This window comes from Alexandromys fortis, unplaced genomic scaffold (assembly GCF_014885135.2).
Source record: "Alexandromys fortis isolate MF-2015 unplaced genomic scaffold, M_Fortis_MF-2015_v1.1 scaffold_98, whole genome shotgun sequence".
NCBI classification, from domain to species: Eukaryota; Metazoa; Chordata; class Mammalia; order Rodentia; family Cricetidae; genus Alexandromys; species Alexandromys fortis.
In genome coordinates, this window is record NW_026068002.1 from 405,441 (window position 1) to 417,832 (window position 12,392).

General features: G+C 43.7%; 1 protein-coding gene across 1 annotated transcript in view; it reads left to right on the plus strand.

Moving 5' to 3' along the window:
* The window catches only part of Col4a4 (collagen type IV alpha 4 chain), a 116,061-nt gene that overhangs the window by 8,744 nt on the left and 94,925 nt on the right, over positions 1-12,392 (plus strand). Inside the window, exons 2-3 of the mRNA XM_050161052.1 lie at positions 7,371-7,538; positions 9,320-9,362. Coding sequence (XP_050017009.1) covers positions 7,492-7,538; positions 9,320-9,362 — 90 coding nt within the window. The 5' untranslated portion in view covers positions 7,371-7,491. The remainder of the gene's footprint in view (positions 1-7,370; positions 7,539-9,319; positions 9,363-12,392) is intronic.

Sequence of the window (12,392 nt, forward strand, 5' to 3'; positions counted from 1 at the left end):
GAATGGCCGGGTCCGAGGAATCAGCTGATGTTATTGCAGGAATCTCATTCCACCGGCAGGTTTCAAAAGTCTGGAAGGTCCAGAGAGCTGAGATAGGCATACTTCCATGGGCAGGAAGAAAACCCATAGAAGCAGGAGAAGCTGGAGTCTAGAACTTTCAGTGGCACATTTGAGAGCGTTCTAAACTAAGGATGCCACTCGGAGCTTGGAGGTCCGAGGCCAGTCTGATTTTGCAAGTTAGCTGTGTATTCTTAGAACAGTACCATTTTGTCCCTAGAGGTGGCATTTTTATGGTTACTGTCAAGTTTTCTGTTAATATCAGGAGGTAGACCTCACACAGGAAGCAATAATAGACACCCGTGTTGCCAGAATAGTGGGCGAGCTGAGGTAGGACGCGCTTGTCTCTGGCTGAAAAGACCTAATTCCAGTGTCATTTAAGGACTGCAGTGTTCAGACACTGGAACCAGGTCTACAGGGTAGGAGAGATGGGGTGGGCTGGCTCTAGGCCAGGAGCGTTCTGTTCCAGCTGGAATTTAGAGTAGTTCTCAAGAATTTACTTGAGTAGTTGACAAGTTTTCCCTTTCAGAGAACATGAAGCTGCAGCCACATTCCGAGGGTCTTCGGACCACACAGACTCATGACCCACATGAAAAATCTTGTGTGGAACGAGGTTAAATGTTTTTGCTAAGGAACCCAAATAAACCATGTTGTGAGCTTTTTTTTTCTTTGTTGAGGGGGTGTGTCTTGGAATAGAATCAGCTTAAATAAATGAAATCAATGGTACTGCATGGAGCTCGTAATGTCAAGTAAAATAGGCCAGACAGAGAGACTCGCATCATGTTCTATGTCATTCGTATATCGGTTTCTAGGAGCTGAGGGCAGAAGGTGGGGAGCTGGGAAAGTTGAAAGAGAATGGGGCAGGAAGAGGCTGGCCAGTGGGTGATGGGTCAAATTCTCAGTGGCTGTAGAATAACTCTACCCTGTATATTTAGAGACACCACAGCAATATCTTTTGTACATCTTCAACATAAAGAGATGATCACGAAGAAAATGTTTGAGGAGAGAGAATTCTTTTTTTTAATTTATTTATTTATTAAAGATTTCTGTCTCTTCTCCACAGCCTCCCCTTTCCCTCCCCCTCCCCCAATCAAGTTCCCCTCCCTCGTCAGCCCAAAGAGCAATCAGGGTTCTCTGCCCTATGGGAAGTCCAAGGACCACCCACCTTCATCCAGGTCTAGTAAGGTGAGCATCCAAACTGCCTAGGCTCCCACGAAACCAATAGGTACAGTAGGATCAAAAACCCATTGCCATTGTTCTTGAGGTCTCAGTAGTCCTCTTGGTTTAACATCACATAATGCATGTGTGTACTAACACATGTCTCCCCATTAATGCGTAATGCTCCTTGTTTTCAAATGTATTAGTGGGAATAAATTCTAATTTAAAAAGCATTACATTTTATCTATCTATCTATCGAGTGTGTGTGTGTGTGTGTGTGTGTGTGTGTGTGTAGGGGATATCCTTGTATGCCTGTGGGATTAGATGATAGTTTGGGGGAGTCAGTTCTCCCACAGTGTCAGTTCTCAGACTAAACTCAAACCTTTGGGCTTGGCAGCAAATGCCATCATACAGTGGACAACATTTCTGGTCCTAAAAGTTTTAAAAGATGAAACCAGGAACAAGTAATTAACAAGTATATTGGGAAATTGTTAACTTATCCATCTATCTATCTACCTCTCTATCTATCTATCCCACTATATTGATACAGGGTTTCATGTACCCCAGGCTGGCTTTGACATCACCACGCAATCAGGATGGACCTTGATCTTTTGGTTCTCCTGCCTCAGTGTCCCATGTTCTGGGATTCCAGGCATGCCCTACCACATCCTATTTATACAGTGTTGGGGAACTTGGGGCTTCATGCATGTTAGGCAAGCACTCTGACAACTGAGCTTAACATATCTAGCCCTGAACAGCTTAACACTTAGCAGGGAAGGTGTAGGTCATTGAAGGAAGTTCTCCAATGGACTGGGGTAAATAAGTCTCTCCTACACATAACTAGGAATGGTTTTCTAATCTCTGAAAGCCCTTCCTTAAGTAAAAAAAGAAAAAAAAGGTATGTGAATGAGGGTTGCCTGAATGTATGCCTATGCACTATGTGCATGCACTGCCTGAAGAGGCCAGAAGGGGGCATCAAATTCCCCTGGTACTACAGTTATAGCTGGTTGTTGGTCAGTGTGGGATCTGAGAGTTGAGCCCCAGTCCTCTGGAAGGGCAGCCAGTGCTCTTAACCTCTAAATCACCTCTTCAGCACCGCTCCCCTTTCGAATTAAAGCTCAAACATTGAAAATTCCAGTTTGGAGAAAGAAAAATATACAAAATAGTTGCCTGCACAATTCGAATGGTTTATCACCAGAAAGAACCTTCTGATAGTTGTATCAGGTGGAAAGCCCATGTACTCGTTGAGTAAGTAGGAAGTTATTTCACAGAAAAAAAAAAAAAAAAACCTGGGCACTTAACAGAACTCACAGATTTGGTGTCACCAATGGAGAAAAAGACATGCACCTCATAAGCGTTCTGTGAGCAGAAAAGTCCAAGCCTTAGCTCCTTGTTCATCTGATTCCCAACCCTGGCTACTCGCCCACATTGATGAGAGCACAGCAGGGCTCCAACCCAACATCCTGTCTCAGAGAAAACAAATTTCCCATGATGCAACTCGTGGAAATCTGGAAGATCTTGGATCTGGTTCCCAAGATTGGGGCACTTGGAAAACATTGAGCAGAGACTCATAAGGCTCTCAGGGGAGCTGGAAACCAAGAAGTTTTGTTTTACAAACAAGTGAAGTGGGATTGAGAATCACAAGGGGTTAGAGCAAGACAACATGGTGGCATTTGCTGGTCACACATGCAAGAGAGGACTTCTGTTTGTATCTTGGGGGGGGGGGGAAGCTTGGAGACATAACAGGGCTCTGCGGTGAGCAGGTGCTTAGAAAATGGCTAAAGTGCTGACACGCAATCTCTCTCAGAGGGCAAGCAAGCTTTCTGTGCGAGTGCAACAGCCTTAGACCCTTCAGGAAGGAGAGGGTCTTCCGTCTGCCTTGTCTGCACAGGCAGGCCCATTCACTCGGACACAGGAAACAGAGAGTAAAACTACCGGAAGAGGTGGGGCAGCTTCCACCCTCTCAGCGGATCATAGATTCTTGTAGCATTTTCTCTGACAACAGCTTTTTATGACTACTTGGCATTTGTTTATTTATTTATTTTCTGAACTCAAGCTTACTCTCCACCTGGACTCTACCCTGGACCATGGCTTGATGCATCTTTCTTCTTCCACATCTTTTCTTCTCACTGTACTTATTTCTGCTCCCCCACAGCCCCTCTCTCTCTACTATTCCCCATTCTAGAGTCTGAGTTCTCTGTCACAGTGGCATGTTTTGAGTTGGGTTGCCTTGAGTCCGGTGTTTACTGTGATCCTTCCCATAGGGCCTCAGAGGTGGAATCAGATAATAGAAAATCCAACCACATCCTTATATGGCTGGACTGAAGGCAGGACCAGGATGCCATCACTGAGAATATGCCTTTTCTCAGTAACAGTCAACAGTGGCAAAAAGCTTCCATCAAAAGACACATAGCTTCTGCCCACACTGACTGTGAAGATCATCTAACTCTGCATATATCCTGGTGTCATAGCAATTCAGTATGTTTGAGTTATATTCTTTGTAGCGGCAGTAAATTCCATCAGAAACATAGTGTCTCATCCAGATTCACACAGCATCAGCCATTAATGCAATATGTTAAATTAGAGGGTGGCTGCTGTGTAAGATAGGGTATTTTATGTATTTGGAAGCTGGACCAAAGCAAGTACTTCAAATGCTTAACAATGGCCACCGCAACCGAGAAAGTCTCCATAGATCACATATAATAATATCATGTATGTTGTATGTGACATATAATATATCACAGCCACAAAGACTGAAAAATCTTTGTGCAGCCAGTCTGTGGGTTGCACAGACACACATATAAATGCACACCCATCCACCATCTGCTCCTGATAAACCATTTCTTCCCTTTGGCAGGTCCCTTAGAACAGAGCTTCACACAGAAGCACACATACCTCAGGGAAGCAAAAACTGCTTATATAACTCACTTTGTGGAGAATAAAAAGAAATCAATATCTGGATTCTCAGCTGTGGCACAGATTCTTCCATAGAGTTCCTCTGTCTTTGATCAAGATTCTCACCTCTCTTTCCACAATTTTCCTTCTTACTCTTTTCAAGAGAAGAGCATGCTCTCTGCCCTGGTTAGTTTTAACTTACAACTCGGCACAACCTAGAACCACCCAACAGGAGAGTTTCATTTGAGAAATTGTCTAGACTGGGTTGGTCTGCATACATGTCTATGAGGGGTTGTCTTGACTGTTAAAGGATGTAGAAAGACCCAGCCCACTGGGGGATACACCATTACCTAGGTGGGGAATCTCGAATTGTGTAAGACAGGAAAAAGCTTAATGAGAGTAAGCAGGAAGCACAGGTACCTTCATTCTCTTTGCTTTTGACTGCAGATGTGGTGTGACCAATAGTCCCGCATCCGTGACTTCTCTGTTGGGATGAGCCACATCCTGGAAGTGTAAACATACCAAACCCTCTTCCCTATGGTTGCTTGTAAAGGTGTTATAGCACAACAGAAATGAAACTGGGTTACTCCCATCCTCAAGACATCCCAGATGACCCTCAGGTTCACAGACCAGGCAGACAAGCCTACTCGGCCAACTCCAGGCAAATGCTAGACTCTTTCTGTAGGAACAAGGTCGATGGCACCTGAGGAACACCAAGGTTTGAACTATGACCTTCTCATGCACACACATATGCAACTGCACACAAAAACAGTAGAGTAGATATGGAATGAATGATATGTATATACAATTTCATGATAAAAACTGAGCATTATAAATTTCCATTAAAGAATATATGTGCAAAACTTTTACGCATTGGTGGTGAAAATTGAACTGTGGTGGTGTTATAACATACTGGATGTTTCTAAAATAATGCTCGAGCGGTTTTATTTTGATGTTTGCAGAAATCATCCATCCCAGTGTGCTGAGAAACTCCCGATGTTAGGACAGTAGTCAGCTGTTGCATTAGGAGTGGCGGGGCTGCGTCCCCGGCACCCGGCCGCCCGCATGGCTAGCTTATGCCCGAAATAATTACACGGAAACTGAATTCTATTAAACACTGCCTGGCCCAGCTGGTTCCAGCTTCTTATTGGCTAGCTCTTACATATTGTTCTAACCCATTTCTAATAATCTGTGTAGCCCATGAGCTGGCTTACCAGAGAGGATCTTAACCTGCGTCTGTCTGGAGCGGGAGAATCATGGCGACTCACCCTCAGCTTCTTTTTCCCAGCATTCTCCTCTGTCTACTCCACCTACCTAATTTTCTGTCCTATGAGGGCCGAGGCAGATTCTTTATTATTAACCAATGAAAGCAACAGATAAGATACAAGACCCACCTCCATCAGTCAGCAGATATCCTCCTTCATTTAATAGGTGTTCCCCTGTGAAAGCGTCTTCCCAGTGTGCCTAGCTGACTGTGGAGATTAACTGCACCAATTACTTTTTAAAGTTATTTATTTATGCATTTTTAAGGTATGAGTACTCTATTTGCATGTATCCCTGAATGCCAGAAGAGGGTATCAGATCCCATTACAGATGGTAGTGAGCCACCATGTGGTTGCTGGGAATTGAACTCAGGTCCTCTGAAAGAGTGATCTTTACCACTGAGCCATCTCTCCAGCCTCTGCACCAATTATTTTTAATTAAAATATAAATATCTCTGATTTTCCATCGTTTTGGACAATTCTCCATTTGTTTACAATATTGAGTATAATTAAAGTGATTTAAAGCAACGTGTATTTTCATTCCAAAATAATAATCCATTTTCTTGAGACTCATTTCCAGAATGTAACTTTAAATCAAAAGCTATTTACAATAATCAGCTTGGGGATGGAAACGATGCATGTGTTCTCCCTAACCGTATTTCTACTCAAATTGGAAACTGTCACGGAACGCGGCTCCAGCACTCACCAGGAAACTAGTCTTCAGTCGACACCGTGGTGAACTCATTTGCCCAGCTTTCATCCAGAAACTGATAGACAGCTTGTAATATCGGACGTGCCCGGTTCCCTTCTCCTTACCAGTTCCAGTGAGGACAGGGCCTCAGAGGAGCCAAACTTTTAAAAATGAGACGCCTTCATTCTTCAAAGAGACCTCAGATCAAAGGAAAGAGTCCTTCAGGTCAAGTTTAAAAATATATTTTCTCCTGTTTACAGTTAAAATTTAAAAAAAAAAAAAACGAAGCTTAGTATTTTAACTCTTCTCAGGTGTGTAACTGAGTAGTCCCAGATACAGGTACAATGGACACCAGGACCAAGCTCTAATTTCAGAACATAGCTACCATCCCCAAAGTAACCCCGTGCTCCCCAATTTTCCATCTGCCCCTCCCCCTGACGCTTACTATTCTATTTTCTATCTCTGGATTCGCCCATTGTCTATGTGCTTTTGATACAAAGATTTCACGGTTAATCCACATAGCAGCACATATCCATGTATAATTCCTTATTAAGGCTAAATAATATTTCATTACATGGTATAATATTTTGCTTTTCCATTACTGTATTTTTCCTGGTTTTGCTGTTATGAGTATTCATATGCAAGTCTATAGTGAAAAAAGTGCTTTTAGTTCTCATAATTCTTCATTTTTCAAAGCTATATTTGCTAAATATAAAGGATTTGAGAATAGTTCAATTCCTATTTTATATCTTTTTATCTTTTAAAGTTAGTTTGTGAGGACCTAGAGAAATCACTCAGTGGCTAAGAGCTCTAGCTGCTCTTTCAGAGAACCTGAGTTCACTTCCCAAAACCCACATACATGGTGGTGGCTATTTCTAACTCCAGCTCCAGGGGATCAGACGCCCCCTTCTGGTCTCCTTGGACGCTGCATGCACTTGGTACACAAACCTATGCAGCAAAACACCCTGTACGCATAAAGCAAGAATAAAGGAAAAACCTTTTTACAGAGAGCTTACAAAGTCCTGGGTTCCTTCATACATTTTCATGAGTTCCTCATCCCTCACCCCACTCTCTTCCTCCATTCTATGTCCCTGCCCCCCACCTTACCCTCTTGCCCCTAGTAGGATATTTTAGTCTCTAAGGATATTTATTCAGTATGACAAGCACTAAGAAAAGATGACTATGTCAACAGTCATTGTGGCTGTTTAGAAAATGTTTTCCTCATGGACAGAATAATGGAAGTCATTATTCTCAACAGTATTGCACACCGTTGTGATGAGAGACGTATTTGTATTTCACACATGCAGATTCTAACACAGGACACAGACTCCCAACTGTCCACAAGAGTCTTCTGGAAGGCAGGAGAAGACTGGAGGAGGATTTTGGACGCAGAGTTCACCAGTGAGGGTATCTGTGCGCAAGGTCTTCATGAGGTGCTTTTTCAGATGGACCAAGCCCTCAGTCACAGCCCCCTGGTGAGTATCCTTGGTGTGTGTACGTCTTTATGGAATACGTTCTGCTGCCATTTGGGACCCATTCTGACTTTTAAATACCAACATCTTTCCCAAAATGCACCCACATCATGATTGAATCCAAATCTGTGCTTGCGATTAAAATCCCTGGGTTCCTGCTATCTTACTTACTAGATTTGAATAGCAAAGCTATGAATGTCCAGAACTTCAGGGTCCCTGAAACTAGTAGATGAGGACAAAACATTTTCCCGAATGCAGTGGGCAGGCTAATGGCCTCAAGGATGTCTACACTCCAGTTTTTGTTAATATGTTATTTACACGAGGAGAGGAACTCATGGTTGCAAATAGAATTCAGGTGACCTTGAATAGGAGTGGGGGGGTCTTAGATGGTCTGGGTGGATCCCATGTCATCACAAGGGACTTTTAGATGTGGAAGGAGGAGGGAGTCCAGCATCAGTGCATAAGGTGTCTCAGAAGAAGCAGAGGCCAGAGAGCACCAGCTTTGGAGATGGAAGGGACCATGAGTCAAAGAACACGGGCACTTCTAAAATCTGGGAAAGGTGAGAACCAGGCTCTCTGTGTTCATGAAAACAGGCCCCCAAATACCTTGATTTCAACATGAGACCCTCCAGCTTCTGGTCTATTAATCAGGGTCACACCCAGACACAACCCTTTGTTATGGTCTGTATTCTCTCTGTTACTCCAAGAAAATGGGCTAGAATGTGGAAAAAGAAGGTTCACTTAGCTCATGATTCCAAGATGGGAAAGGCTACAAAAAAAAAAAAAAAACAAGTCCGTGGCCTGGCTCCAGTGCTCCTGCCACCACAGAAAGACATGGGGAGAGGGGTATGTACAGAATGGCCGGGAGCACCAACTCACCACAGATGCTCAAGGACCAAATGAGACAGTGTCCACTGAAGGCTTTGACGTAGAGATGGATCGCCCAGCAAATGCTTGCTTGGCCTTTCTTGATCACATCCTTGCTTTTGGTAAAATGTGTTCACTGTAGCAGAAAGGCCCTAGGTGGATTTCTATCTGTGGACCACCTCACACTTCCCTAATAAGTCCACATCATTCCCACTCAGCCCAAGCTCTTCTCATTCAGGCAGCTTTCCATCTACCTCCCCTTCTTCTTGAATGGGTCCCCTTAAGTGACAACTCAAATACACTGGTCTCGAGTGTGTTCCCGACCACAGTTGTCTCCTCTAACTTTCTTCCAGCTTTCTGGGGAGTCATCTGAACCTCCTCCTCACTCATCTGTTCATTCAGGCCTCAGTCTCACCCTGGGTGCCCCTGTGGACTCCAGCACCATGGCCTTCAATATATCTTCGCCAAAGGCCTTTAGTAATCTTCCTTGACTGATAAAAAGAGGAGAGGCAATGATGCCAGCCAGAGAGATGGTTGATAGACTGTGTCAGACGGTAGAAGTTAGAAGTGAGAACCAGTCTTCTGAAGAGACGGTGACATTGATGACTGTGTCTGATGGTAGCAGTTAGGAGTGAGAACCAGCCTTCTAAAGAGATGGTGGCATTGATAACTGTATCTGATTGTAGCAGTTAGGAGTGAGAACCAGCCTTCTAGAGAGACGGTGACATTGATGACTGTGTCTGATGGTAGCAGTTAGGAGTGAGAACCAGCCTTCTAAAGAGACGGTGGCATTGATAACTGTGTCTGATGGTAGCAGTTAGGAGTGAGAACCAGCCTTCTGAGTTTAGTACTGTTACTCTGCTTAGGTTGTTTCCTATTAAAGCAAACACTCAGTCTCTATCTTTGTTTTTTCGTAGGTCACTAATTTTTATTCTCCTTACCGTACGATATGAATATGGGGTAAGTATATGAATTCATTCTGTACATGGAAAATTTACTTTGTAGAATACATGATTCATTGCATGGGTATATGATTTATATGTTTTCAGAATATGTTTAAACTAGTCACTCTCTGGGCCTCAGCTTTCATATCTGTGAAATGGATATTGACATAAGACACAGCCTGAGGCCACTTGGATATTTTTTTCAATCAAAATTGTTTATAGAATTGCCTGGGTGTTGGAGAGGTTTTATCTTGTAATAACCACAGCCCTTCCTTGAATTCTTTTTATTTGGAACAGAGAAGAAGTAGTTGGGCCATTTCAAGATTATACCAAGAAATATAAGATTCAGTCTTCAGTCTGGACACTTTTTAGTTGTAGAGAAAGCCCAGTCTGTAGCCAGCCCTTCTGCTGCTGCTCCCTCAAGGAAGAAACTAAATTGTGAACCCAACCTCTCAGGGATGCCGGCTCTTGGGGATAAAGGTCACAGGAGTGAGATCAAGTCCCTTGATAATCAGAGACCTTTGCAAAGTAACTGAAATAGAAAAAAAAATCTCTACTCTGACTCAAGGAATGAAAAGCTTTTGATTCTTGGTTCTCTCTTATTCCTTATTCTTTAACCCAGCTAAGACTCAGTCTTCTGCTTGTGTTACAGCAACAATGAGATTTGTCCCATTGAGTTCATATGCATTTGAGATATCCCCAGTGTGATGCTTGCTTGGGGGCAGTTTTTTGTTGTAGTTGTTGTTGTTAATCTTATTTGATTTTTCCAAGCTTATTTTTGTGTTGCACGCATTTTTTTTCTGTTACAAAAGTCTGCAGCCTCCTAAAATTCACCCCCCTTGTTCCTTCTAGCCATGTGAGTGAACGTGATTCCTCAACCAAAGATAACTCAACCCTGGACACTTCCATCCGCTCGTGGTGCAGGGAGATTTTAGAGTCTTCACACAGGGAGCAGCAAGATGATAACTGGGACTTAAGGGGAGGGTGTGAACTGACACAGTACCTGTGGAAGACAGTTTGCGTCATCTACCAAGATTTCGAATGTACGTTCCTTTGGTGTAAGAATGTACACACGTCTGGCATGTGCAAAGATGAGTGTGCCAGAATCCTCACTGCAGGCTGTTGTTCAGCACCTGAAGAGGGGCATAATAACCTCATAACCTAGGCATTCACCAGCAGGGAGTGGATACACACGTGCTGATACTGTGTGTGCGGGACCGCGGCGAGGAGCAAGTCAGAACGAACTGTGAAAACAGGGATTACGTGAAAACGCTCAGGCACTAGGCAGCGTGCCACTTGAGTATCAATGAAACAACCCAAATCACCAGCAGTGTGGGCGCATGTGGTTGAATATACTTATCAGTGCCTAGACACCAATGGAAAGAGAGGGATCCTCTGAGGGTAGGGAACTTGAAGGCAGGGCAGAGAGAGAAAATGCCTCTAATATGTTTTTACACAGTTTGATGTTTTTGTTTTGTATCTGTATTATTTTCTTATAAAAAAGGAAATGAGCTCAAATATGGGACAGTTAATCTTTGCGAAGTTAATACTTTACTCTCTATACAATCAGCACATGTTTTACGACATCTGAGGTAGAGAAGAGTGGCTTCTCCTGTTTTTTTCTTTTGGAGAAAAGTAAGTTGGCTTGAGTGTAGGTGTGTTCCCAGTGTGAGTGTAGGTGTATTCTCAGTGAGTGTGTGAGCAGAGGTGTGTTCCCAGAGTATAAGTGTACATGGGTTCCCAGCGAGTGTATGAGTGTAGGTGTGTTCCCAGTGAGTGTGTGAGTATAGGTGTATTATTTCCAGTGAGTGTGTGAGTGTAGATGTGTTCCCAGTGTGTGTGAGTGTAGGTGTATTCCCAGTGAGCTTATGAGTGTGAGTGTGTTCCCAGGGTGTGTGTGAGTGTAGCTGTGTTCCCAGTGAGTATTTGAGTATATATTTGTTCCCAGTGAGCTTAAGAGTGTGGGTGTGTTCCCAGTTAGGTTTTGAGTATGGGCATTGTCTTCACTAGGGTTTCTATTGCTGAGAAGAAACACCATGACCAAAAAGCAAGTTGGGGAGGAAAGGGTGTATTTAGCTTACACATCGGCATTGCTGTTCACCCCTGGAGGAAGCAGGACAGGAACTCAAACAGGGCAGGATCCCTGAGGCAGGAGCTGGTGCAGCGGCCATGGAGGAGCTGCTTACTGGCTGGCTTTCCATGACTTGCTCAACCCACCTTCTTATAGAACCTAGGACCAACAGTCTAGGGATGGAACCACCTGCCGTGGGCTAAGCCCTCCTGCATTGATTACTAATTGAGGAAACGCCTTACAGCTGGATCTCATTAAGGTGTTTCCTCAACTGAGCCTCCTTCCCCTGATGACTCTAGTTTATGTCAAATTGACACACAAAACCAAGTCATTGTGGTTCAGGCTAAGAATGTTTAGTTGCCTGTGGTATTGTCCTTGCCTTCTTCAATGGCTTTGCCTGACCCCCCCCCCCTCTCTTTCTCTCTCTCTCAATACAAGTTAGCACGGATGTGTTTGCTGAGTATGAAGGCTAGTGGACAAACTCAGGTGCTGCTCTGTAGGCATCACCCACCTCCATTTCTTTTCGTTTGGAGACAGGGTCTCTCATTGTCCCGGAACTTGCCAAGTCGGCTGATATGACTATTTAGCGAGCCCTGGAGAGCTGCTAGTCTCTGCCTCACCAGGGCTGGAATCACAAACCCATATATGACTTTTTCCCCATGGGATCTGAATGTCACCGTCAGTATCTCCTCATCCAATACAGCATCTTTGTGGAGCACAGACTCTTCCTTTGCAGGTTTCCACACCATTTAACGTGTCAGCGGGTGGCTCTTTCTTAGAATCTGCTAATCCATTTTAAAATGACTTCTGAAATAGAATCCTGCCTCACATAATCTCAGTGATCCTTAGCCAAAACAAGCAAATATCAAATAAAGACCCTGCCTTGGCTATTGAGGCATCTAATCTACTAACTCCATTTTTCATTGTTATTTTGGTATTTCACTGAACACAGCAATGAATTCTGACCTTAATTCA